General features: G+C 38.6%; 1 protein-coding gene across 1 annotated transcript in view; it reads left to right on the top strand.

Moving 5' to 3' along the window:
• The window catches only part of Lix1 (limb and CNS expressed 1), a 47363-nt gene that overhangs the window by 5340 nt on the left and 15283 nt on the right, over nucleotides 1-26740 (top strand). The window contains exon 2 of the mRNA XM_026385911.2: nucleotides 12406-12569. Coding sequence (XP_026241696.2) covers nucleotides 12406-12569 — 164 coding nt within the window. The remainder of the gene's footprint in view (nucleotides 1-12405; nucleotides 12570-26740) is intronic.

The raw sequence follows: 26740 nt of genomic DNA, 5'->3' as shown, positions 1-26740 counted from the left end.
CAGATTGATTTAAGAAATGTAAGACAACTTTAGAAGCCCTTCATAAAAGAATCTTCTCTTTTTTAATACATTTCATATTGAAGTTTTAACCCCAAAGGCTCTTAATTTCTTTTCTTCCATGTTCAAATGCCCATTTAAGTTTAGTCTGTAGAAGTAGTTAAAATACTTATATTCTAAAAGAAAAAAAAAGAATTTTATTGTAAAGTTTATTATTATGTAATTTTTTACATTTTCTCTCTAGTATCCACAGGATGTTGTTTGACTTAGGGTTTTGCCCTTTTTTCCTGGTGGGATGATAATCAGTTGATCCCTAGTTTGAGCTCCTCTTGTTAAGCAGCTGTGGAACCCATCATTTAGTCACCACTCCATTGGCACTCATGGCCCATCCTATTTAGTTTACATTGTCTCCTGTGTGGCACTGCACAGCCTATTATCACTTCCCTGGGGTGTTTTTGTCCACGCCTAAGTTGTAAGTCCCAGAGCAGAGCTGGACCTTGCACTTTTTTGAAACCCCAAATTGCCTCCCACAGAGACAGACATCTGAACAGGTGCACAACAGATGGTTTTTGATTGCTGATTGGTGATCTTTCTTCCTCACGATAAGAGGGGCAGATTTTTGCCTCTGGCAGGTGCTCTCCTTTGTGATGAAAGGACCTTTCTAATCCATTCATCCACTGGCACCCATTATCACAGGCTAACCTCATGTAGGGATAAGTTGACCAATACACAGGAGCAAGCTTGGAGCACAAAGGGGCCATACAGGTAAACATAGTCACATCAGGCAGCTCAGCCAGAGAGATGCTTCCAGCTGGCCTTAGAGTAGCTCAGCATCATCCCCACCAGAGCACAGAGCTTTACCTAACCCATCCTATGTTCATCCTTGGCATGTACCAACAACTGTGGGTCACCAAGGGCCATGCACATGCTCTTCAAGATCAAATTCTATCTGTGCCTCGTATATACACACTGCTTAGACGGCTGTGTCCAGTATTGAGGAGTATTCTTAAAATGACTATTTCCAGGGAAGGAAGATATATAATAAACTTAAAGCAACATTTGTAAAGATTTGACTATTTTAAAACAAAGTAGAACTGGTCAGTTAAGCAACCTGTGTGACAGATCCTTATTTGGTAATCTAAAATCAAAGGTCCTACAAAGTCCCTTTTAAATATAATATAATGTCAATGCCTGATAGAATATGGGAAAGATACATACATACTTCCTGATTGGTTAAATAGGTTACATCAGATTTTTATTTTATGCATCTTTTGAGATTGAATGACATCATCTGACCCATAGTGCATATATAAAGTGCACATGTGAATTCAGACATGCTTATTTAAATGTTTTATGCTTATGAATTCTTATTTTAATTTGTGTTTGTGACTCTCCTGCTCTTTTCTAGTCTCTATCCTCACCCCCTGTGCTTGCAAACATAGAAAGCAAGTGGTATTTAAATCCCCCCCCCAAAAAAAAAGATTTATAGTTCAGCAGCTTTCCATTCTAAAGGTGAAAATTAAACCAAAAAGAATGAATATTTCTTTTGCATATTTCATAGAATCTCCTGAGAGGCTGACTTCGTAAAACAACCCCCAAAAGATCATAATTCCCTCAGGAAAATATTTGGGGCAGGGGGTGGAGGTGAAATGAGAAAAGAAAAAGCAAACAAACGTAGAAACTCTGCTAGCTTTCCAGCTGCTGAAGGAGTTGACTCTGGGGGGCACAAGTAAAGAAGAACCCCTCTGCTGGAAACAAAGCAGGACTCCAAGCTGCCTGTGTCCCACCCTGCCACTGTGGCTACATCTCAGTGCCTACACGAAGAAAAAAAGGGACCCAGACACACAGGCTGTATCTCCAACATTCCATTTGCCTGATCAAAGCAGGGACTGAGGATGGTTACACGGATAGACAGTATCCTGGCATCCACACAGACCCAGCACAAAACCCAAGCACACTCCATTTTTCAACCCAATTGCATAAATGACAAAATACAGCATCATATCTTGAGTTTGTCTCTTCAATTTGGGGGGACTCTTCCTATCTGTCCTCAACAAAATTAGGATATGACATTGGTAAGAACAAGTTGTTCAGGATTGAATTACTAGAATAGAAAATACCAATTAAGTCTATTTTAAAATATCACCTGCTAAGATTGTATTAAAATATTTTATAACATAAATCCATCTGTTTAGAGGTTGAGAATCAATTTGAAAATAGGTTAATCATCTTGAAAGCCTCTTAATGATTTATCCCTAAATGGCAGCCTTTCCAGTTTGTCTTCAATTGTTTTGGGCAATGGAAATTTTACCCAGCTAGAATTTTTCCTCACGTAGGGCTAAAAGAAATTGATCATTTTTTTTCCTGATAGATTTATAATAGACTTTTAAGTTCCCTTTTTGCACACAAATGACTATCTTCTATGCAGGACTTATATTAGTTAATTGAACTGAGCAATGAAGTATATTGTTTCTATTTTCCTGAGGCATATTTAGTCATTAAATATTAATTTAAAATAAAAGTTAACTCCTTTCTGTAGGTTTTGCTAAGAGAAGGTCTGTTGTCTTTAGCATTCATTTGAAAGTCAAAAATTGGGACAAAAAATCCATGCTTCCAGATCCTGAGACATGTAGCACTGGACACATTTATATGCTATTATAGAGCTTTGACTTCGCCAATGAGTGTTAGCAAAAGAGCTTCCTCTTTTGGATCTCTGGGCTCTTCACATATCTTGGAATAAATAGCAGGATGTGTTCAACTGGAGACTTTTCAGAGTTGTAGACTATTTTTAGAATATTTAATCATACGGTTTCCAATTCAAGAACAGTCAGTTTCAAAGATGCAATATGCAAACATATAATCATGCCTTTTCCCTTTTCTTTCCTGTCACCTTCTATAATCACAAATATTGGCTAACACTCTAGAACCATGTGTGAAACCTATTGTGAGCATTTTCCATAGCAACTCTGTGATATAGGTAGTGCATTTCCCAGCTGAGGAACTGATGCGTGGAGTGGTACAGACAGGATTCAAACCCAGGCAGTCTGACTCTAGAGAGGAGGTTTTTAACTACTCAGTTAATGGCCTGCCTGTTGATAAAAGATGGAGAGACAAGATGCAGTACACATTTTATTGTGTATGAAGTAGTGCCTATATTTTAGGATTCTTCTATAACATACTCTGAAATCCACTGGGAATTTAAATTCTCTACCTCTCACACTTTCCATATGAAAACATATATCATGTGTCCCTATGGTATCTCCATTATGTCCAAGCTATGAAAATGAAAATACAATAATGTGTATATATGACAAGCTGTGAATTTTTAGGGTAAGCTCTCCGGGTGTCCACTTATTGATGTCCTTTTCTGAAGGTGCTTCAGCCTCCTTCCAGGATATGGAAGGAACACTTTTTCTTTTTTCCCTAACACATGTTAGGCAAGCACTCTCCACCACTGATCTACATCCCCAGCCCAGAAGCATTCTTTTGCTTGCTTCATCTCCTGCCCACATCTCATGTCTTTTTCTACATAGGCTCCTCTTAGAGAAATGTTCTGCCCTGAGCTCCTCAGATGCACAAGAGCAACCACACATTCTGAGTGTCTGGGCCCTTCCTTGTGGCTCCACAGTTTCATGGATGGAGTCGCCACCTACAGGCAGCAAGCATAGTACTTTAGGCAAGGGTAAAGGGCAATGGATTCCGCGTTTCCAGTGTTATCTCCCACTCGGGTAAAGCTGGGGCATAAAGATGGGATCCTTTCCAAGCATTACAAAGAGCTAAGCCCCCTTACCCTGTTCCCTTATCAAATCATACCCTTTTCCTAATGGCACCCTTTCTTATTGCTCCTATAGGAGAATAAAAAAATGACTTCTCACTGCCCTTTTGGGTTTCTTGGTTGGGTATAGGCCAAATTGACATTCAACAGATCAATAGGAGAACATCCATATTTAAGTATACATATATGCAAGAGATTCCCACAAAATATGAGACTCAAAGGAGAGTCAGATAAATTTAGCATCCTGAGTTATGGAAAGGAGCAGGGTCTTGGGGCTTCTGGAAGATGGTGGAGACACAAATTATGAGAGGGTGAGTAAGGAAATGTATAGCAAATGAAGGTTGTTTTAGGCAAACAAAAATTACAGGAATAAAAATTTTTCCAAGAACATCCCTCAAAATAATAGGGGAGGGTCTGGATGGATGTGGTGTCAAGCTTCCGTCTCCTGTGATAGACTTTGATTCATAAGATTCCTGGGTAGGGGAGTCATGACTATTGATTTCCTTTTGTAGGATCCATCTTTAGGAAGATTAAGAGCAGCTCAGAGAAAGTTTCTGCTTGTATCCATTGGTCTCCAAGTATCTTAGGCTGAAAGTAACCAGCATACTAAGTGGCATCTTCTGAATATTTCACTTCCTATACAATTCTTCAGTGGAGGCATACTTACCCCTCTTACTCTTTTGTTTGATGCCACTCTCACTCTTTTGAAAGCAGGATTTCTCTTCCTTCCTCCCCACCTGTCTACACTTTATTCCCCTAAGGAGAGTGCAGCTTTGGCTCTCCTCCGGTATACACTTTTCCTGACATTTTCCTGACACAGTCATTTACTTTCTCCCTTGTATTTACATAATCATTGTGCTACAAATTCTTAAGCTTTAAATATTATTTTAACATCATCTGTGTTCTACCGTTTAGCACTCTTAATAGTTTGTTCACTAATTATGTGATGAATGTATTGTTTCTCCAGTCAGATTGTAAAGCTCTTTGGGGATCTCTGTGCAGAAACTTGCATTTCTTTATTGTTTCATATTATCAAAGTCAGGGTTGACACATCAACTATGCCAGTGTCACATTGTTGGTAAATTATGGGGTTCTGTTCAACTGATCCCAGAAACTATATTTAACTCCTTTCAACACAGCACTCCAGGCAGTTGACATAAATTGATTGCAGTTGGCATCCAAAGCTAATGGAGCTACCATCCCCATTCAGAGATTTCCTAAGCCACGTTTATTGTAAAGGGACAAACCAAAGTGAGCGAGTGGACAGCAATCTTGTGTCTACTCTGAGCAGGCTGCATCTTTCTGCATGAGCTCTGCCGTCTCCAGCTGGGACATGGCCACCATCACACCCAGGCTTTGTGGCAACTGCAGAGGTTCATTTAGAAGGAAATCCTGACCTCTCCATGAATCACAGTGAATTTCACTCACCTTCTGCACATTCATTGTACTACAGCTGCTCAGACTATGCAGAGTCTTCTTAGATTCCAACTGAACTCCACAGCTGCTTCTAGGTAGACAGCCCAGTGCTGGATACCAAGAAGGCTATAGAAAAGAATGAATATCTGCCCTCTAGAATCCCATAGTCTGCTGCGAGTTAAGTAACGGAAAACTGCACTATTAGATGAATTGTTACCACAAGGGGTTTCATTCCTCTGGCCAGAAAGAAGTTCAGCCAAGTCTTACTTGATAAATTTAGCCAGGAGCCCCTATCCATTTTATTAGCATGGTTTATAGGCGATTAAGTGCTAAGACACAGGGCCACTAATGGAATAAGAGCTCAGAAGAGGGGATGCATGTGGGCTGGAATCAGAGAGCATGGCATGATGAAGGAGGTAGTGTTTCCTCTGAAGTGGGAGGAGAGGGGAGGGGCAGAAATAACACTCAAGGTAGAAAGAAGCACTTGAAACCAAGACAGAGATAAAAATTTTTAAAAATTAAATTAAAAACAGGAGAAAAAAAGAGATGATAAATAAGCACGCTGTGTTCAAGGACACACCAGTGGAGGATTTCTGCTAAAGAAGGTCAAAGGTTAGATAGCCAAGGTATTCCACAGTGTCTTCATTAGTTAGTTGAGAAAGCCTCAGTATTGAACTTGACTTGTGGGGGAGGAGGGGTCGAGGGGGGGATCTAGTTACTACTCTGAAATCTCAAGTCATTTTCAAATTTCAAAACACACTGAAGAAGAAAATGGTCATGCTACTATGTATAAACTACATGCCACATTGTCTTGTTGACACATAAAATATTCAAAATTGCTAAAGATGTCTATTATTCTGTCCAGAAAAGTAGTTCAGGGGGAAGAATCGATAAATTTGATGTGCAATGTCAACAGAGAGAAAAATTGCTTTCTATATTCTCAGACATTAAAAAGATGATTGAAGGCACAAAACCAAATTGGATATCATGCTATTGTTCCAAGATTTCTCCAACAATTCTCACCTTCTCCTTCCTTCCACACCCACAGCCTCAGCCATTTGATATTCTCTCTCTCTCTCTCTCTCTCTCTCTCTCTCTCTCTCTCTCTCTAATACTTCTTTAGTTGTAGATAGACACAATATTTTTATTTATTTTATGTAGGGCTGAGGATCAAACCCAGGACCTCATACCTGTGAGGCAAGCGCTGTACCACTGAGCTATAGGTCCAGCCCTGATGCTCTATTTCTTAAAAGCAGTTTTATTAGTTAGACTTACAGCAAAACCAAAATATGAGTTCTATTAAGCCCTGCACCAGATGTGCTGCTTGACCTGTTCTGACTCCTGGGCCAGCCAAATTGTCTCTTTTCTTCTAGTCTCCAGCTAAGGATCATGGATACCCTCATGTCCAGTGTACAGATTCACCAGATGACCCATTTATCTTGACCTGGTTCTGGATAAAGTCCTTCTTCTCCTTTCATGTCCATTAACAGATGAGAGAAAAAAAAGGATCTTTACTAATCTTTAAAATAAATAATATACTGCTAAAAATGATGTGTTCTAGACTGTAGCTTCCTTCCCTGAGATAGAGCGGAGACCTTTTGCTCCCACAAAGAGGAATAGAGGAAATGACAAAGACTGCTGCTGCCACAAGCCCCTCAACTACCATCTTGGCCATTTCCTCTTGAGACCTTTCCTTCATTTACATATTGAAAGAAGGGACTGGAACAGGAGGTTTAGCCACAGCCCACTTTGACCATAGTTAGCGGGTATTTACACCATTGCCGAGAGTGCAGAGTGTTGCTAAAAACTGATTCAGAAGATGTCTATTCACATGATCAGAGACTACTCATTTAGTAAGACAGCTCAGTGCTGGAACCATATCATCTCACTTATATGAAAAAGTACAGATATTAGCATGTGCTTTACTTGACTTTGTCAAGAACAAAATGTCAGAAAAATGGTTCACAGGAAAAGGTAAGTAAATTAATTCTTGTGGTGTGTTCCTTATACCCACCATGCCAGCAGCCTCACAAATGCAGCACATCTCCTACACCTCTGATGACATTCAAACACTCAACTAATATTTATTATGTTCCTACTATATTCAAAGCATTGTGGAAAAATGATGTCATTGGTCCTCCAAAGAGTAAGGTCTCTAGTAGACGTAGACAGACACAAAAACAACTTAAGTTCCATTGTATTAGGGAGTAACTTGTGATAAAAAAGAATATAGACTAGAAACACAGACTGACTGGATTTAAAATTCAAGACTTTGTAAGTGGGTGATTGCACCTTGAACTTATTTTATTTCTCATTTGTAAGCTGTGTATGAAAATACCTATTTCAAGGGGGATGTTTCCGGGTGAGGAGGCACACATCTGTAATTTCATAAGCTAGGGAGGCTGAGGCAGGAGGATCCTGTGTTTAAGGCCAGCCTCAGCAAAAGTGAGGTGCTAAGCAACTCAGTGAGACTGTGTCTCTAAAGAAAATACAAAATAGGGCTGGGGATGTAGCTCAGGAGTCAAATGCCCCTGAGTTTGATCCTTGATACAAAAAAAAAAAAAGAGGGTGTTGAAGGATCAAGCAGTGTTTGACTTATAATAATTACATAAGAGAGATGGGAGTAGTCCTTCTTACAACAGGACTTCTTAAACTTTAATTGCATCCAATTGCCTGAGAATTTTTTAAGTGAAGATCTAGTTTGGTAGGACTGGGGTAGGGGCTGAGGTTCTGCATTTCTAACAAATCCCCAAGAGATATTCATGATATTTCCCAGACACTGCACTTTCATTAGCAAATGACTAGAGATTATATTTTGTTTTTATTTTTGAGGAGCTGATGCTGGAGGTGAGTCTTAAAAACGAATAGGCACCATTCAAGAAGACAGTAGGCAGTAGAAATGAGGGTATTCCAGGAGGATGGAAGGAAGTATGGGGCTGGCCAGTGCTAAAAGAAATACAGGAGAATGAGAAGACGGGAGGAAGAACTTGGAGAGAGGAGTTCGGGATGAAAGACCAAGGCAAAACAGAGGATCTTTCATGCCTTGCTAGGAGCTATTTATTTTACAGGTAATGAGGAACCACAAAAGGATTTTAAAATGTGGAGGATGTGATCACCTATGAGACCTAAAATTATTGCCCCGAGAACACTGGGAGGATGAGAGGATGACTGGCATCAGAAGGGTCCTGTGCTATATGTGTGAGATGGAAGGAGTAGGAGCCACTTGGCAATGGTAGTGTGAACTGAGGCAGAGATGCCTTTGGGGGACATCCAGGATATGGAATTGATGGAACTTGGGCATTCATTAAATATGAAAAGAGGAAATAAAGTTTAAGGTTCCTGCCAGCTTTCTGATTTAGGTTACTGTGTAGGTGATAACATCACTTTCCAAGTAATTCAGAAGGATAAAAAGTGATTCAGGAGGAAGATAAGAGTTTATAGAAAATAAAGTGAGTTGAATTTGGGAATATGTTCTATTTGTGCAAAATCCGAATGGAAGTGTTTACCTAGCAAAGTTGGAGTTACCGGAGAACAATTTGAGAGCTGTTCTTTATAAAATGGCAGATAGTGTTGTGGAGATAGGTTCCATCATTCAAGGAGAATAACAGAGAGAGAAGCAAGAAAAAACAAGATAGGATTCTATTTGGAAACCAACATGAGGAATTAGCAAAGGGAGAGAAACCTACAAAAGCAACCTGGGAGAAATTATTAGGAAAAGAGACTCATAATCAGGGAGAAATACTATCAGAAAAGCAGAAAATATTGTCAGGCAGATTTCTAGAATTTCCAGAAGAAACTGATAGCTATATCAAATGCAGCTGAAATCAAATAAATTAGAACTAAAAGCTAGGAATTGGTGATATTCATCAAAGTATTTTCAGTGAAATAATGTAGAGGGAAGCCAGATTGTGGCAGGCTAAAAAATGAATGTAAGATAAGAAAGCAGAAATAGACAATGTAAAATATTCTTTCTAGCAGTTTGGCTATATTAGGAAGAGTTCATAACCAGTGGCCAGAAATAGTTCCAAAGTTGAGTGTTCCACGTAATTGATTGATTAATTCACTTATTCATTCATTTGTTGTCCCAAGCACATTATGGCTTCTGGGAAGCAGTAAGTAGAGGAAGCATTGAAAAATAGGTCAAAAGAAAGACTAAGAAAACAATGCTCAGGAAAAGCAGCACAATTCATTTGAGACTATAGGAAATAAGGTGGAGTTGGACATTTGTGCAAATGGGTCACAAGATGTAGGGATGGATATTGCACACTTGGTAGCTCAGGTTTATTCTTTAAATGGAAAGCAGGATAATTGACTGGGCGCACCTAGAGATTAAACTGTGTAATGAGGTTTAACTTCAGTCCTGGGTGGTTGCTTTCAAACGTGACCCTCTGCTCACATTTTCTTTGAAATTGCCCATAAAAGTTGCTGATGCTACCTCACCAAAAGAAAGGAGCACGTGTTTCATAAATAGAGCATCCTCTGGTATACACCAATCTCTGAAATTCCAAACAGCAAGCTGGCCTTCTTTCCTTTGCACTCTATTCATCTGGTTTTCCAGTTGACAAGAGGAGATAGAGATAGAAAGATGGATGGTGTGTGTGTATGTACATATGTTGTACTCTATAGGGGTGACGACATCTGTAGGACCATCAAAGAAATCTTCCAAGGTTGTAGAATGAAAATGTTGAAGACTGCTGCTTTTCTTCTTACTTAGTACATACCTTAAAACCATTTAACCCAAATAGTTTTATATGCCAAAATTCTTGTGTTCATTTTTCCTTGATAATCATGAATCCTCAACTTCCTACTCCAGTTCTCAGCTAAATCTCATTCTACAGTTTATTAACTTAAAATAGGAAGCTAATGGCCCTTGCTGAGTAGCAGATCAACAGCCTACTCCAGTAGTTTTAGGCTTCAATCTTCTGGACGCCTCTGCTGAGTTCTGAAGGTCAACTGCAAGTACAGACACAAACCAGTTGACTCATAAATCCTTGTTTTCTTAGAAATGGAAAGAAGAGGAGGAAAAGAGGATAGGAAGCAGAAATAGAGTTTAGAATATAAACATTATTATTCTATTTTGAGTTACATCTACTTGTAGAAAATACTATTTTAATTTTTAAATGAATTTAAAAGCTCTGTAATGGTCAATTATAAGCTTAACCCCCCTTCAGTATGTATTTTATTAACTCAACTTCCCCACTGATAGTCTTACCTTTTCTCAATTTATTTCCCAAAATACTTCTTAAATATTAAACACTGAAGTTTTCTTTTTCATCTCCCTAGACATTCAATTCCTCAGAAGTCTCCAGAGCTTTCTTAAATTATACACCATGAAGTTGATCCACTAGTGATGTAGGGAGGAGCTGCAATGAGGGGCCTGTACTCTAGTCAACAGCTTAGATAGAAAGTAGCTGTGCAACGTTTTTCCTCTGGATCAAAGTTTCTGGCACTTGTGGCTCCCAGAAAAGAATCAATGCACAGCATTTTGGAGCACATCCAGCAGCGTGTTCAGAATAATAGCTGAGGGCATAGACACCATGTTGGTAAAAAATATTTGAAAGGACAAAAACCATTTAATCTAGAACCTCAGGAAATGTGAGACTTGTCTGTATTGGTGTATGTTTATATGCAAGTAAAAAATGCCAGTTCAAAATGACTCAAGGGGAAAAGCAGATCATTTGTTTAGGTAACTCAACTAAGGATTCTGGATCTGGGCAAATCTGGAACAATGGGCTCACACTAGGTCATTAGAACTTCACTTTCTTTCTCTATCTCTTGGTTGTACCCTTCTCTGTGTTGACTCTCTAGACAGCTTTCCTTTTTGACTTAAGCAGTGCCATACTTACTTCCTAAACTTACTGCAACCCCAGGAAAAACGGAATTTCCAACAAAAGTTCTGGACTCATTGCCTGTAAATGATTTGGATTTGGTCAAATCCCCAGACCTACCCCCTGGAAATTGTGTGATTCTTCAAGTAAAACCTTTGTTCTTTTCACACAAGAAGGCAAACAAATGCCAGACAGCAGATATCTTACACTGCCTTCATATATGTGGTGGTCTCTCCTGTGGGTTAAGAGATAAACTATTATGAGAAGCCCCAGAGGTGAGAAGCAGACCCCCTGCATTCAACCTGACAGTAAAGCAGATTTCAGCTTACTCTGGCACACCATGAGCTGTTGAAACGCCCAGCTTTAGATATGTCACGTACCAGGTCCTTCCACATGTTCAGGTACAGGCCGGATGGGCAACTGTCAGGAGTACTGGTTAGGAATTCCTGCATTAGGCAGAGCTTTGCCTACATGACCCATAAGGTCACTTTTGACTCTACAATTCTATTATCCTTGTTAATTTCCACAATTCAATTTGGAGTACAGGATAAACAAACCAACCTAATTTGATCTGGAACTTCTGCAGGCTATCACGGGTCACTTAATCTAAAACACATGGCCTAGCCATTACCATGTTTTCTGAAGTCATCTAACAGAGCTTATCCTTAACAAGGTCTCCATGTTATTAGTTTCACTCATGGCCTTTCCCAGCCCCCTGCTTATTCCACAGTTGCCTTTCATTCTCCTTTAGATTGGGGGAGAGGGAGGATATAAGAGTTACCTTCTTTCTGAATTTCTTCTCTTAAATCTTATAAACGACGAATCCTAATTAAAATGATATCAATTTCATCTTTACTTCGCAACTGGACTTTCACTTTGCAGGGAGTTGATGAGAAATGGGAAATAAGGCCACCGATAAACATCACTCTGGGAAAGTCTATTCAGGAAAAATTTCAAAATTAGGATAAGTCTGAAAACCACTTTTTTTACTCATTAAGAAACATATACAGGGGCTGGGGATGTGGCTCAAGCAGTAGCGCGTTCTCCTGGCATGGTACCGCCAGGGTTCGATCCTCAGCACCACATACAAAGATGTTGTGTCTGCCGAAAACTAAAAATAAATATTAAAAAATTCTCTCTGTCTCTCTCTCTCTCTCTCTCTCTCTCTCGCTAAACACACACACACACACACACACACACACATATATATATATATATATATGTTTTATTTATTTAAATACATTTAAATAAAATATATTTTTTCAAAGCTGAAATCAGCCCCAACCTTACTGGAACTGCCATGTTACAGAATCTAGCTTCAAATAAAATTTGTTTTAGCCAGGGTATGTCCATCCTTAATAACAGATGGCTGTTTCTTATCTTTTTCAGTGAACGTTGTGTCAATGTTACAGGAATTTTGGGAAAGCAAGCAGCAGCAGCGGGCTGCATTCCCAAGCGAAGGTGTGGTCGTCTATGAGTCTCTGCCATCCTCCGGGCCTCCCTTTGTGAGTTATGTGACACTCCCAGGGGGAAGCTGTTTTGGCAACTTTCAGGTGAGAGGCAACTACCAATTCATTGGTGAAAGTTACTTGGTTAAAATAGAACAAATCCTTTTGTAAAATAGTGAAGTTATGTGTTTCCTTGGATATAGTGAACAAATTTGTGCCATATACTATCATATATACTGGAAAACTGGTCAAATGTTCCAATTTTTAAAACATTTTAAATTTAGCTTTATGTGAGAGTCTACCCTGATATTTCTTTATAGAAAATAAGTTTTATAGCACAGCATTTTATTTGCCAGATAGTTGCTGCCCTTTCCTTCAAAAACTTCTGGAATAAAACTTAAAGAACTAGCAAGTGGCGGCAAAGCCTTTCCATCAGGAGAAAGTGTCCCCTTTTATAAATTTAATATTAATCAATTTAATCAACCTGCACACCAAAGCACAAACCAACAGCAAAGTGTTGAGAGTCACAGGGCTGCTATCAGGCATCAGTGCTAAGCCCAAGTCTGCCACTCCCTACCTGCATACTCTTGGGAAACCTATTTACGTTTTTCATTTCCAAGCTTTAAGATGTGGAACAGCATCCACAGGATTAGTTGGAAATCTTATGAAATGTGCATATTATGTGTTCATCATGGTATCTGGTACATCATAGGTATCCCGAGAATTGTTTTTATTATAAAGACTCTTCCAGTTGGTTAAATTTTTATGTCTGTTGTCTAAAATGGTAGATTTCTAGCTGTATACTTTTCACACAAAAATATTTACCTACATTACCTCAACATTGTATAACAAAAAATAATTGAGTAACAGGAAGTATCAAGCAGTGGGCTGAGGTTATGGTCCCTACCCTGAAGAAATCAATGTTTTAAAAAAGTTACGGAAATTACAGAGTTATATTTAAGAGCCAATGAGGGCTCAAGGAAGGAAACTTCTAAATTTACCATACCTCTTTATAGAAATTTTTAATGTAATGACCTCTCATTTTTTAGTAACTGGCAAAGATGCTTTCATTATAGTGTACACTATGAAATTCACAAGCAACCAAGTATCTCTCTTAACTTTGACAGCTGAGAATTCCAGAGGCAGATTTTCATTGTGTCCCTTTGTAGTGTCAGTCTACAGAACTTAATGTTATATCAATTTTAAGGCTAACATCATGCCTGGTATTATTTGTGTTTCTATCTTTACTTTCCCTTCAAATATAATACCTCCTTCATTCATGTTATCCTTTTACCTGTTGTGTCTGTTTTACATTGTCTCAAGTCCTTGGTGGAATGAGGGATGAGTATAAATTAATAAAGAGACCCACAAACCTGTGCTGCCTTAGAGAAGTCAAAAGATTCCTAGAGGGCAAAAAGGCGAGTGGAGATGTGCATTCAAGAGTATTTTGGCCAGTCAAAAAGGGAAGAACACAGTTGCAGCATAAGGAATACTATGAGCACAGGCACATAGCAAGAGGAGACCACAAACACTTGCAGAATTGTGGGATATGAGAATCATTCTGTGTGGTAAGGACCTATGCGAAATGACAGCTAGGCACTCCCATTGAATGAGAGACCATCACACCCTCAAAGGAGCACAGGTTTTATTCTATATAATACCAACCTCTGAAGGTGAACAAATATATTTAGACATATTTCAGAAAGATTATTCTGGCAGTAGTATGAAAATGTTTCAGATCTAACTAGATGTGGTGATGCACGCCTGTAACCCCAGCTACTCAGGAGACTGAGGCAGGAAGATCACAAGTTCAAAACCGGCCAGGGCAACTTAGGGAGACACTTATAAAATATAAGAACTGTGGATGCAGCTCAGAGTTAGAGGGGCTGATTAGCTGTGTGAGGCCCTGAGTTTAATCCCAAGTACTGGGGGAAAATGCTTTAGATCTAAATGAAGCTAAAAACTGAGAGACCAACAGGAAATGAGCAATGAGTCCCCATGGAGGTAAGCAGCATACACAGTGTGGTTAGAAGGTAAGGGTGAAAGGACTATAGTAGGACAGGGGTTTGGGTGACACCTCAGCTTTGACTTTAATATCTGGACAAAAAAACGTAAGAGAAGGAAGAGCAGGTTTGTGGAAGATGAAGACAAAGTTCATGTGAGGTAACTGGAAGCCCCCAGGGAAAGAACTGCAAACAGCCCTTCAGAGAGAGATGACTTGTATATTTATACATTCCTGAGCTGAAGCCACCATGGCCACAGGTAGTGATGAGTGTAAAGTCCCTGATAACCTTCAGAAGAGTGATTTCAGTGAAGGAATGGGACACAACTCAGACTACAGAAGGTTAGAAGGTCAAGAGAGACTTAGGATGCAGGCTGCATACCTCAATAAGGATTTGGAAGACTACCTCCTACTCCTATGGTTAACTTTACTTGGGGAAAACAGAACCACCTTGCTTCGTGTCCAATGGGGAGCTGGTGAGAAAGCATGCTCTCATCTAATTGCCACCAGTGACTTCTGGGCATCTAATCTTAATTAAAACTGGGAAGGACAACTAAGACTGAGCCCCAATATTCAGACAGTCACCAAATAGCCTACAGAATCAACAAGATGAACTGCTCATAGATTATAAAATGTCAAGATGTCTCAAGATTGAATCAAGATGATGGACTTAGCACATACCTCAACCTTTTTTATAGTCTAAAATGTCTTGAAAAATGTTAAAGAAGTATTTAAAAATATGTAAATTCACAATATAGTGATGGGCAACAAGAAAGGGTGGCACTGGAAGAGCTGAACCTTGAGACAGTTCTGGGAGATGAAAGTGGAATCAGATTATCAGGTGCAAAAATACTACAGTCTAAACACATTCAGGAGGAATGTACTGTAAAGGTAAAGAAGAGCTAGAGAAACTCCAGGAACAGAAGAACAAATGCAGAGAGCAGGAAGGTTTTCTAGAATAATTTTAAAGCTAATTAAAGAACTGCTTCCAAAACTTGTGACACACAGAGCCAGTGAGGTATTGCTGTCCCCTTCCCTGAGCAGGAGTCAGCAGTGGATTTTGACATCTGATGAATGGAGGCAAATCACCTAACGAAAGCAGTTTGCATGTGGGTTTCAGAACAGACACAGCTTGACCAGAATAAAGGCAGGGAAGGAGAAGAAAGGCAGCAGTTGAGAAAGAGGTTCTCTAACTCATGTGTACCTATAGTCCACAATTGAGCATCCTGAGAGGATGGCTGCCAGTGAACATACCCTTCCTGCTCATCCAAAGGGCCTGTCAGCAGTTCCAGTGGGGAGACTCCCTAGGAAACACACTCAGACCAGGGAAAGGTCTTGCTGGCCACCTCGAGTAATAGGTATCTTGGTCCATGAATGTTAGTGAACTAAACATCTGAGGAAAACCAAAAGCATAAGAGAAAAGGCCAAGGCGAGCAAACAAAAGCACAAAGTAGTTCAAGCAATACAGAACGTAAGAAAATATTATAGTAGACATCCTGGGAAAATATTGAAAGGAATTTGCCCCCTAAAACAGCTATGATAAAATGAACAAGCAGGATACAAGAGATAAAATATGTTATTGCTAATTTAGAAAAATAGAAAGAACAAATAAAAGAGGTATGAAGAGTTGAGTAGACATAGATGACAGCCAAATTAGTAATAGGTAGCAAATTAAAAAATAATAATACAATAAGTCTTCAAGAACTTAAAGCAAAAAGAGCATTGGAGGATGAAAGTACAGGAGATGTGGAGACAAATCCTAAAGATGCACATTAATAAGAGCTCCAGAAAGAGGCATGAGAAATAGAGGGGAGGGAATAAATAACAGAAGCAATTTTCTTTGAGTTAAATAAATTCACAAGTTTCAGATTGAAATGGCCCAGCATATTTCCAGCCAGATAATGATAAAAGAATCACACAGCTCTGTGACTAGGTAGCACCTAAAGACAGGTTCTGCTTAAAAGTGACCAAGGAACCTTTTTTTTTTTTTGATATAGCATCTGTACATTATTCTGGCTTTTAAATTACATTAAATGTTTAGGTATTGATGAGGGAATTAGGAAAACTGATGAAAGGGACAAAAGTTGGGAAACTAGGTTAACAAAACCAAAATCTGTGTCTTCAAAGAGAAACAAACAAACAAAAAAGATAGATCTTTGGCATTTCTGTTTAGGCAAAAGAGCAAGGCATATACCTCACTAAGTGTAAGAGAAGGGATTCAGTCATAGGATTGTAATACAAGAATATTTCACGAATCTTATTTAAAAACGTGTTAGTAAGTTTTCAGTTATTGTGACAGAATACCTGAGATAAACAAAATACCTGAGATAGACAACCCGTAAACAGGAGAAGCTTATTTTGGCTCAGTTTTTGAGGTTTCTGTCCGTGGTCACTTGACCCTGTTGCCTTTGGGACTGTGGTGAGGCCCATCATGGCAGGGAGCAGGTGGTGGAGGACAACTGCTCAACTCATGGTAGGCAGGAAGTAAAGAGAGAGCAAGGCATGAAGGTCCCAACATACCCTGCAAGAGCATGCCCGCAGTGATCTACACCCTCCAACTAGTCCCCCCTGCCTCCTAAAGTTTCTACCAACTCCCAATTGCGTCACCCGCTGGGAATCAAGTCTTCAACACATGAGCTTTGGGGAAAACATTTGAGATCCAAATCATAACATTAACCATTTCCATACTCACACAGTAACCTACTTATGAGGACTGTTTCTACCTTCTCTTCAGGTCTAAACCCTGCCCTATCTGAGGACTCCATGCCATGTTATATTCTTGACAAATATTCTCTGAATCTTTCTACTAGAAATCTCTACCTCTGGTTTCCCAAGGCCATTATTTCTCTTTCTCTTCTGATGTTTTCATGTTTGCTACCTTCAACTGACTTCACTATGTATGTTCTATCACTGAAATAAAATGTAAGTGCCTCAGGGCCAGCATCTATATAGTATGTCCCTCATGATTTTAAGCACATTTGTCATATAATAAGTGCCTAATAGATTTTGTTGAATGAATATGGAAATGAATAACAAATCTGAAGAATAAATGAAGTTAGTGTCATTTTTGTACATAATCAATAGTAAAGATATTCCACTTAACTCTGCAAGGTAGAGGGCTAGGAAGTAAAAGCCAGTGACATTGAAATCAACAGATATTATTTTGTTCATATCTGTAGCTAAAATATTGGAAATGGATGAAAATTATTGATTAAAAAAGGACTTATAATTCTGGATTTAATTTAAGCATGATAATTTCCCCCATTTGACTCATGACTATAACCAACCAACTTTGGCTGCACTCACACTTGGGCACCAATACATTTGTTAAAATTTAATAAATTTCAGTGATAGAACATACATAGTAAAGTCAGTAGATGGCTCAGAGTTAAGGCTCTGAGTTCAATCTCCAAGACCACAAAAAATAATAATAAATTATAAAAAAACAAAAATAAACAAATGCACTCATTATAATCTATCTGGAATATAATGCATTTGGCAGATCATTGGAGTAGATTGAGGGGATATGAATCTAAGAAATGCTAGTTCTCTTGTTCTTATTTTTGCTATCCTGAGAATTATGAACTTCCCAATTGTCTCATAAATTTTGTCCTCAAATGATAGGACTTCCCTTAGGAGGTAGATCCAACATCCTCCTTGTGGTCTTTAAAAACATAGAAAACAAAATGAAAATTTGAACTCTTCAGCTGGAGGGCCTCTGATTGATCTCTCTGGTCATTTTAGGGTCTCCTTTTCCTTATGTTTAAATCATCATATTTTAAGGTTCTCAGGAGGATTGTTAACATCTTTGCTTTAGAAGATCCAGAATTTCCTGATTCAAATGTTTTGAAAATGTGTTTGGGTGGTTGGCTGCCAAACGTGGCCCCTTTACCCATTTGGCTCTCCAAAATATAATTTGAGAAAGGAAAATCAGGAGGAGAAAAAAAAAAAAAGAAAAATTTTCTTAAAGCAATGTCCCCGCAGTTTTCATTGTCAGTTCAGAAACCTTCCTACATTGCTTTTTTCACCATATAACACTTCATCATGCTTTTGCCAGCAGTTGGCCTAGGAGAGCCTGCATGCTCATTCCTGCAATGCCTTTCACATAACCAAATGTCACCCCTGTGCATTGCAAATCATTTCACAACGGATTATTAATGCCAAGACCATGTGCTGAGACATGGAGAAACCATTATGCCAGCAGTAGCCTTCTTACTGAGCCGTGGACGTCACTTCCAATGGTGCCAAGTAATTGAAAATACTTGAAGTGGAGTATGGGCCTGGATTGCACAACTAATCCCTCTGGTTTCAGGCCCTTTCATGAAAGCTGTAAGAGATTATGCTCATTCATTCTTTAGAAAAGTGGTATTCAGACTCAACCTTAGTCTTCTGATTAATCAAAGAAAGCAGTCCAGTTAAGGCTCCAATGGACACAAACCACTGGTTTTTATGTAAAGAAACTTCCCATTGAAGTAAATGGAAAGCTTGTGTCCACCAAGACTAATTAAAGAATTTTTTTTTGTTGGTCTTGACACCACAACCCACAAAAGAGAAAGAGGGGAGAAAAAAACCAGCATATGTAACCCCTGCCTTTAAACCAGGCCTTCAGAAACTACTACAAAAAGAGAAGTGAAAACATGATTTTATTTTTGAATTCCCAAACAATAAATAATTTGATTGATTGATGGATCCAAAATATTTTTCAGGAAGTTATATTGAAATGTATTAATTTTGTATCTTTTATGAAAGAAACCATTTTCTATTATTGCAGACATTAAGTGAAAATTCATTCATTATGAGTACAATTTCTTTATGCAATTTTTATCTAGGCAGTTAATCCTTCCCTAGCCACACATCATGACCATGAAAACTTGTGGTTTCACCATAAACTTTCCATGTTTCACAGTAAGAGGAACAGAAGGGCCATCAGATGGTCTTCTGGTCCCTCTCTTGAGGAACTCAGAAGGAAAGTCATTCATGCTTCAGCAGCTGCTTTTGTTTCCAAATCCAAAAGAGAACTTGAACATTTTATTTTATTTCATATTTTGATTTAAAGGTTTGTGATTCAAGTTTTGTTTTCAAGCCAGTGACGTGGTCTTCCATATAGAGTTTGCTAGAATGACTTGGATTAATGAATTCCATTCTTACTTTGAGTAAAAGCAAAAATTCCCTTGGCTATAGTACTACAACATGCAATTATTTATGTGCATGAATTATGATTAAATGAAAAATGTGCCCCCTGGCTAAAACATTAATGGAATAGCTTGATTTATTTGAAGTTTGAGACACTTATTCACCGGGGTATCATATCTTTTTCAAGTAAATATTTTGTTGTTGTTAAAATTGCTTCACAGAAAATAAACAGGTGTTAAAAGCTGAGGGGTGGTTGTTAGGCTAGTTGTATAGCACCAGAAACCACAAGAAGTTGACACATTTAATATTTCCACTGGCAAGCTGTTGATTTGTTGTGGGTCTTTTCTTCCATTTATGTTTGGTTTTGTGGAGCAGGGCTGCTCCACAGGGACACTGAGAGGGACACTGAGCGCAAATGTGCTCCTTACAAATATTTCTCTCTAAAAGGTATTGGATTCATTTAACGGCCTTTGATTATTTTGTCACTATAATATTCAAACCAATTTCATTTCCTATGAAAACACCTAAAAGAACTACTTCCCCAACGATCATATCTCCTAAAAGAAAGATAGGAGTTCTTAAGATTGTTTTATTTTTGTTACTTAGGCAAAAAAGGCATACTTCACCTATATGATCAAACATAATAACAGATGTTTTATACCTTCATGCATTAAGTGAATCTTCTTGAAGTCCAGGGAACTAAAGGTACATTTAAATCACAATAAATTCAGTTTATAAAATTAAGTTTTTCCCAGGAGAGAATGACTAAGAGAAAATTTGATCAATTTTTATACTGGACTAAATGGAATTGTAATGCTCTCTTTGCTGATAATTTAATAAGGCCTGGCCTTAACATTCCACACTCCAAATGGTGGCTAGATTCCTGCCATAAAATCGAAACTATTGCCCAGCACTAATGCTGTTTTAATGCTAAGTATTTCTATTTGAAGTCATCCATGACGTCTTCTCTGTCTCTAGAGTTGAATACCTAGACTCAGATGCAGCATAACAACTTCTAAAGGCACACTTCCTGGTGGAAATCTCCATAGGAAAAATTCTGGTTTATTACTAATGAGACCCAAAGATAGGAAGGCCAATTAAAACCCTATCCCCATTTAAAAGTCTTGTCAGCTAATTATCAGACATTAATGACTTGCCCATGAAATTTGGAAGTGCATATTGTTTTAATGAGACCCCAGCTTCCTTGCCTCACTTGAATCTGTTTCTTTTATTAAGCGGAGTGGATTGAGATTCTTGACCTTCAAAGAAGACAGTAAAGTGTAGAGAAAGAAAAGTTTAGACAAGGCCCCATGATAGACTTCAAACTATCTCCACAGGAGTCTCCCAGACCCTGGTCTGTGAACTCCAGGAGGATACTCACTGTCTGCCCCTCTCATCTCTCCTTGCTGAGTAGGGAAGAAAGTCTGACTCCCTCTCCTTCTAATCCCCTCCCATCCCATTCATGTGATCCTTTTAAAGCATCAAAATTACTATAAAAATAAACTGAAATATTGAGACCTGATCAATTCATCTTGTTTTCACCTTAATTTGAAAAAAAAAAATTAAATTAAAAAAACAGGAGAGAAAGAAAAAGGCTTCAAGGAGCACAGTACCACGTGGGTTTGTAATAGTTACCAGGGACTTGCTCCAGGTATGTGTGTAGAATAGCATTTTCGGCAGAGGTAAATTAGGAGAAGGCCAGGTGGTTTATATTATAAAAATAACATTCTGACCCACCATGTGCCTGAAACATTTCTTTCAGTTGACAGGAACTGGTGAGTTTTCTCTGAAAATTGGACTCTCAGACCAGTCCCCTCCCCCATACCTAGCAAAGACCCACATTCCCAGCACACACAGAGCTCTAAATTGTTCCCAACATATTTGCTGGCAGCATGACCTACAGAGAGACACAATATTGGGTGACTGAGTTTCAATCATTGCCCTCTTTTCATATCACCATCTGGAAGGGGGTAAAATGCTAATATACCCACAATTAGATAAATTGGAACACATGTAAATGTTCATGCTTCGGCCAGGGCAGTCAAGGTCTTAAAGAACAGAAAGCACTGGGGCCTGGCTTGTGGCATTCTTTTTTTTTTTTTTTTTTTGCTGAAGGCTTGCTGTCAGGATGAAACCGAGGTGTCGGTGACACTGACCAGAGCTGGCAGGCCATACACACAAACTCTTGCAAGTCACAGAGACTGTAAGTTGCAAAAGCAAAATGTTCCGAACCACCTGAATGTTAGACATAACAGTCTACAGGATTTGGGCAAGAATTCTCACCTCTCACAGTCAGTTTATTAAGTTTTGCCACCTGCACAATCCCAGCTTGGAGAACCTCTCAGTACTGTGTACTGTTGAGGGAATGCCACCTAAATATCACTGACCTGTCATTAACTCTAGGGAGGATGGCATCATTATCTTTGGATACAATCTGCAGCATTTGCCATTACATTACTATTATTCAAAAAATTTTGCTCCTTACAAGCCACATTTCAATCCCTTGGTTACCACTGATAGGCAGTGAGTAAGAGTGAACCTAATTTGGTTGTACACATTTTGAATCTGAAGACCTTTCTTCCTATCTTTAAAACACATGCATGAATAATTCTAGAAAGCCTCTTGTTTATGATGCACTGTGTTTGTGGTGTATGTTCAGTAAAATCTTGGGACATAGAAATGTCTACTGAACACATGCATCCTGCCTCATTTTCTGAAACAAAAGCATGGATGAAAATTGATCAAATGAGGGTAACATTGTTCAGAGTATGCATTGTGTCAGTTTGGTTAGAAGGTGTTTCTGTAAACAGTAACACACCTATAACTAGTTCTAAAATATTTCACAAATAGCAATAAAACTAATTTCTTAGGAGGCATTTCCATTTAAAACATTCATGACTATCAAAATTTTATTTAAATTAATTTAACAGCTTCTGTTCATCCTAAAAAATTGACTAACCATTATTTTATTTGAGGACAGTTTAAAAATAAATCTTGGATGGATCAGGTATGGTGGTGCATGCCTGTAATCCCAGCAGCTAAGTTCAAAGTCACTCTCAGCAACTTAGTGAGGCTCTCAGCAATTGAGTGAGACACTATCTCAAAATTTAAAAACTTAGAAAGCCCTGGGGATGTGGCTTGGTGAGTGACAATCTCGTCGTCGTGTCATCCTCATCATCTTGGATGGATGTTAACATTACATTATGAAAAATTATTATGGAAGAAATAAAACTTGATGAGTAGAAAAGTAAAATTGAGATATCACTTAGATAAGTCAGCAAATTTTAGAAGAACTGTAATGAAGAATTTTTTGTTGTTAACCTGAATACTGCTTTTTTTGACTTTGGGTAGAGGCAATTTCTCTGGTGAAAAATTAGCACTTTTCAATGTTAACAAAGGTGAATTTACCATGAAGACCAAGAAGCTTCCACAAAGGCCCCTTGCAAGTCACAATGCCAACTTTTTTTCACTTGTAACTTTATGTGGTTTTTCTTAAATAAGGTCCCCAAATTGGGTAAGCCTTGGGCCACATAAAACCTGGATCTGTCCTTGCCAGTTAAATATGAGAGTCAGGGAAAGCATGGAGTGATGTTCCTCAAAAAGGAACTTCATAATCGCCTGGAAATCTTAATAAAATGTCGATCACCCACTGTGATCCATCCGCAGAGATTCTGGTTCAATAGGTCAGGTTGGAACCTGGGGTTACGTATGTTTAACAAGTTCCCAGAAGACTGTGCCATGAACACGGAAGCTTTTGAACTTTGTTCTCTACTCCTGGATTAGGCTTGGTGGTTTTTGATGATCTAAGCTCCAAAATAAAACACAAAGCCAGAAGGAGCTGGGCTGGAGAGGGGGATGGGATTTCTTAACCCATACAACTGAGAAAATTTAATATGAATGATTTTTACTTTTGAAGTTCCCAAACATTTCTTAAAATTGTTAAACAACTCCAAGAGGCAGACTTTCCAAAGCTCTTGGCCCCATATTTCATCAAGAGGATATATTCAATCCAAAGGAGACATTTCCTACAAGAGATAACATTTGATCTCTTGTTTAGTCATATTGGTCTTTCTATTTCTATCTTCCTATAGTTCAGGAAACCATCAAATGGGGAATAGGAGAAAGGATATTAAGATAATCATTAACACATTCCCCTCCTCGGCGAGCATGATTTACTACCACAGTGTCCTCTGTCCTCCTTGGCCTTTTAAGTGAAATCAAGTTTGCCATGTAGGGATGGGGAAAACACCATTGGAATCTGATGGCAAAATGACCCATGGAATGTCAAAGTTGGAGTCTTGTCTACAGTACTCAACTGGATTAGGGAATACTGTGTGACCTTAGCCAAATTACCTGTCCTCAAATTACATTTCCACAACTGCAAAATCAGGATGACAAAATCAGCCTCACAGGATTGCTGTAATAATGGAATGTAATAATAAACAAAGTGCTTAGCACAGTTCCAAGCACATAGTGTCAGCAATGAGGATTATTGTTATTGAGCTCTCCCTCAAGGGTGTGGTAAGACAATTTCTAATTACTGGCAGTCAGCAAAGCCTTTGTCATAGTTATCTATTGCTGCATAACAAATTGCCTCAAAAGTTATAAACATTAACTGTCTCCTATAGTCCCTGATGACCAGGAATCTGAAGGCAGCTTAGTTCGGCGATTCTGGCTCAGGGTCTTAGAAGGTTGCAGTCCATTTGTCAGCTGAAGCTGCACTCATCTGAAGCCTTGATTGGGACTGGAGGACCAGCTTCCAATCTCTCTCAGGTGCTATTGGCAGAAGGCTTTTATTCCCTGTCATGTGTCCCTGCTCATAACTGGGAAGCTGATTTTTTTTCTAAAGCAGTGATCAAAGAGAAAACAAGCAGGACCGAGATGGAAGCTCACGGTCTTTTACAATCCAATATTGGAAGAGATAGCCCATCACTTCTGCCATGTTCCATTGGTTTCACAGACCACCCCCAGTGCAGTCTGAGCAGGAATACACTAGAATGTGAACCCTAGGAGGTAAGATCATGAGGGCATGTTGCAGGCAGGCTACTACTGCCTTTAAATAGCTTCCTGGGTTATTTTAAGTCATTCTTTTTTTTTTCTTTAATTTTAGATTAGTCAGAAGACTTTGAAATGATTATAATGGTTTATAATCTACCAGCAAATGAAAGGCATCTGAGCATCAAGACAAATAATGTCTGAGTGAGGTCTGCTGGCCACTTGGAAAGCATGTGGCTCCATGTGCCTAAGAAATCCACAGCTGACTTCAGTAAAATCTACACTGTTAAATATTCTAGCTCTGCACGTTCACAGAGTGCAAGGGACAGGCGTTGTCTGTCTATACTAACAAGTAAGAATGGCTAGTGGATGTAAGTAAGAATGGCACAGTGTACTAATCTGTATTTATGATGGGGTCTGGATTTAAAATAGCAAGAATAAACTATGCAACCTGGGAAGTCTAATTCTAGCAGGCAGTTACATTGAAATAACATCATACTTCACTCACTCCCCAACTGATGTCTTTGAGGGCCAGTTTGAACACCAATAAAACGTCCTGTCACTTACCATATTTTATTTTCTTACAGCATTTCCCACTCTTTGATGGTAACTCTAACAGAATTCTTCTTCCAGCAGAATCTACACTCTGGTTTAGATAGACTCAGTAGATTTCTGTTTTGCTGAATTTCTTTCCCAAGTACAGGTTCTTATGGGTCTAAAGTTCCCCTTAAAAAAACCCTAAAGAAAAATATGCAACAATTACTGGCTTAGATTTGTAGGAGAAAGTGACTGGTTAATATTATAGCCATTTTGAAGAACGTGTCTTTCAGAAATGTATAATACAGTAGTAAGAAAAGCCCCAAGATGCTCAGAATTTATTTTATGCACTTATCAATTGGTACACTTTCTATCCTGTTTTAAGGAAGGATTTTGTACACTGAAACAAGAAAATAAGTAAAGACAGTGTCCATCTTAACATTCTGATACTGGCTGAGTCTCTTTTCCCACGCATCCTGGGTAAAGACTCTTTCTGTTCTCTCATCCTGGCTGCACTTTGATCTCTGAAGCAGTGCCATTTGGTTGTAAATGTGGTGCCTTTGATCTAGTACTTAGCTGGTCTTATTTAAAATAGATAGTTTTTTTTTTTAAACTAAGTAGTGTTTACTAGGGCTCTCTCTTTATGAAAAATGGCTTAAATTGCTATTATTTAGATAGAAACTTGTTTCCTAAGAGTGCTCCAATCTGAATCTAATTCTCTAAATTCTAAAACCCAACAGGTCTAGTGTAGATTTTGTAAAGCTAAATTGCTATTAAAATGTGCTGCTGCTACAGATGTCAGGTAATACTTGCAAAAACTTTGTTTGCTTTTTAATGGGGAACTGATTTTCCAAAGAATAATAAACATAGCCTGCACTTAGGCAAAAATGGTCCTATCAGTCTGTCTAAACATAATACCCAATTATCCCTCTGAAATCCAGGTATTAATGTATTTTTATATTACTGGGTTACACATACCACACAACGTATATTGAAATGGGACCCTTTTCTCAAATAATTTTTTCTTTAAGAATTTCTTGAACATTATATTTGGTGGTCTAGTAACTTTTAAAAAAATTTTCCTATGCTGTATTCAGTTATTCACAAAAGCACTGTGCAAGTAGGGCAGGGGACTTATAGTCAGCTAAGACATGGATTCTGCCCTGAGGGAACTCACAACCTGGAGGTGAAGCAGGAAGGCACAGCACTAGCAAACAATCACCCTGCAGTATAGTCATGGTCAGTGGTCCTCTTAGCCTGGCCTTGAACATGCTCAGGAAACACTTCTAGGGAAGGTGGCATCAGAGTTCAGTAAAGGACTGCGGACTCAGGACCCTACATTCTGTAAATTTCCAGCAAAGTCTACAAGACAAAGCTCTGGTTTTACATAGGTGACCTAAACCTTGGAGGAGGTCTAAACTTTGAATGACTTTGCTGCCTATAGCTACATCCAAAGTCTTTTTTCTCATCATTCAAAACAAGGAGAAAACCCAAACTATTTTCCACATATGTTTTAGAACTCCAACTCTATTCTTTCCCTTAAATGATTGTATTAGTTTTCCATCACTGTGACAAAATACCTGAGAGAACCAACTGAAAAGGAAAAAAA

This window comes from Urocitellus parryii, chromosome 1 (assembly GCF_045843805.1).
Source record: "Urocitellus parryii isolate mUroPar1 chromosome 1, mUroPar1.hap1, whole genome shotgun sequence".
NCBI classification, from domain to species: Eukaryota; Metazoa; Chordata; class Mammalia; order Rodentia; family Sciuridae; genus Urocitellus; species Urocitellus parryii.
Note: the sequence above shows the minus strand (reverse complement) of the source record. Positions and strands in the feature narration are given on the sequence as shown.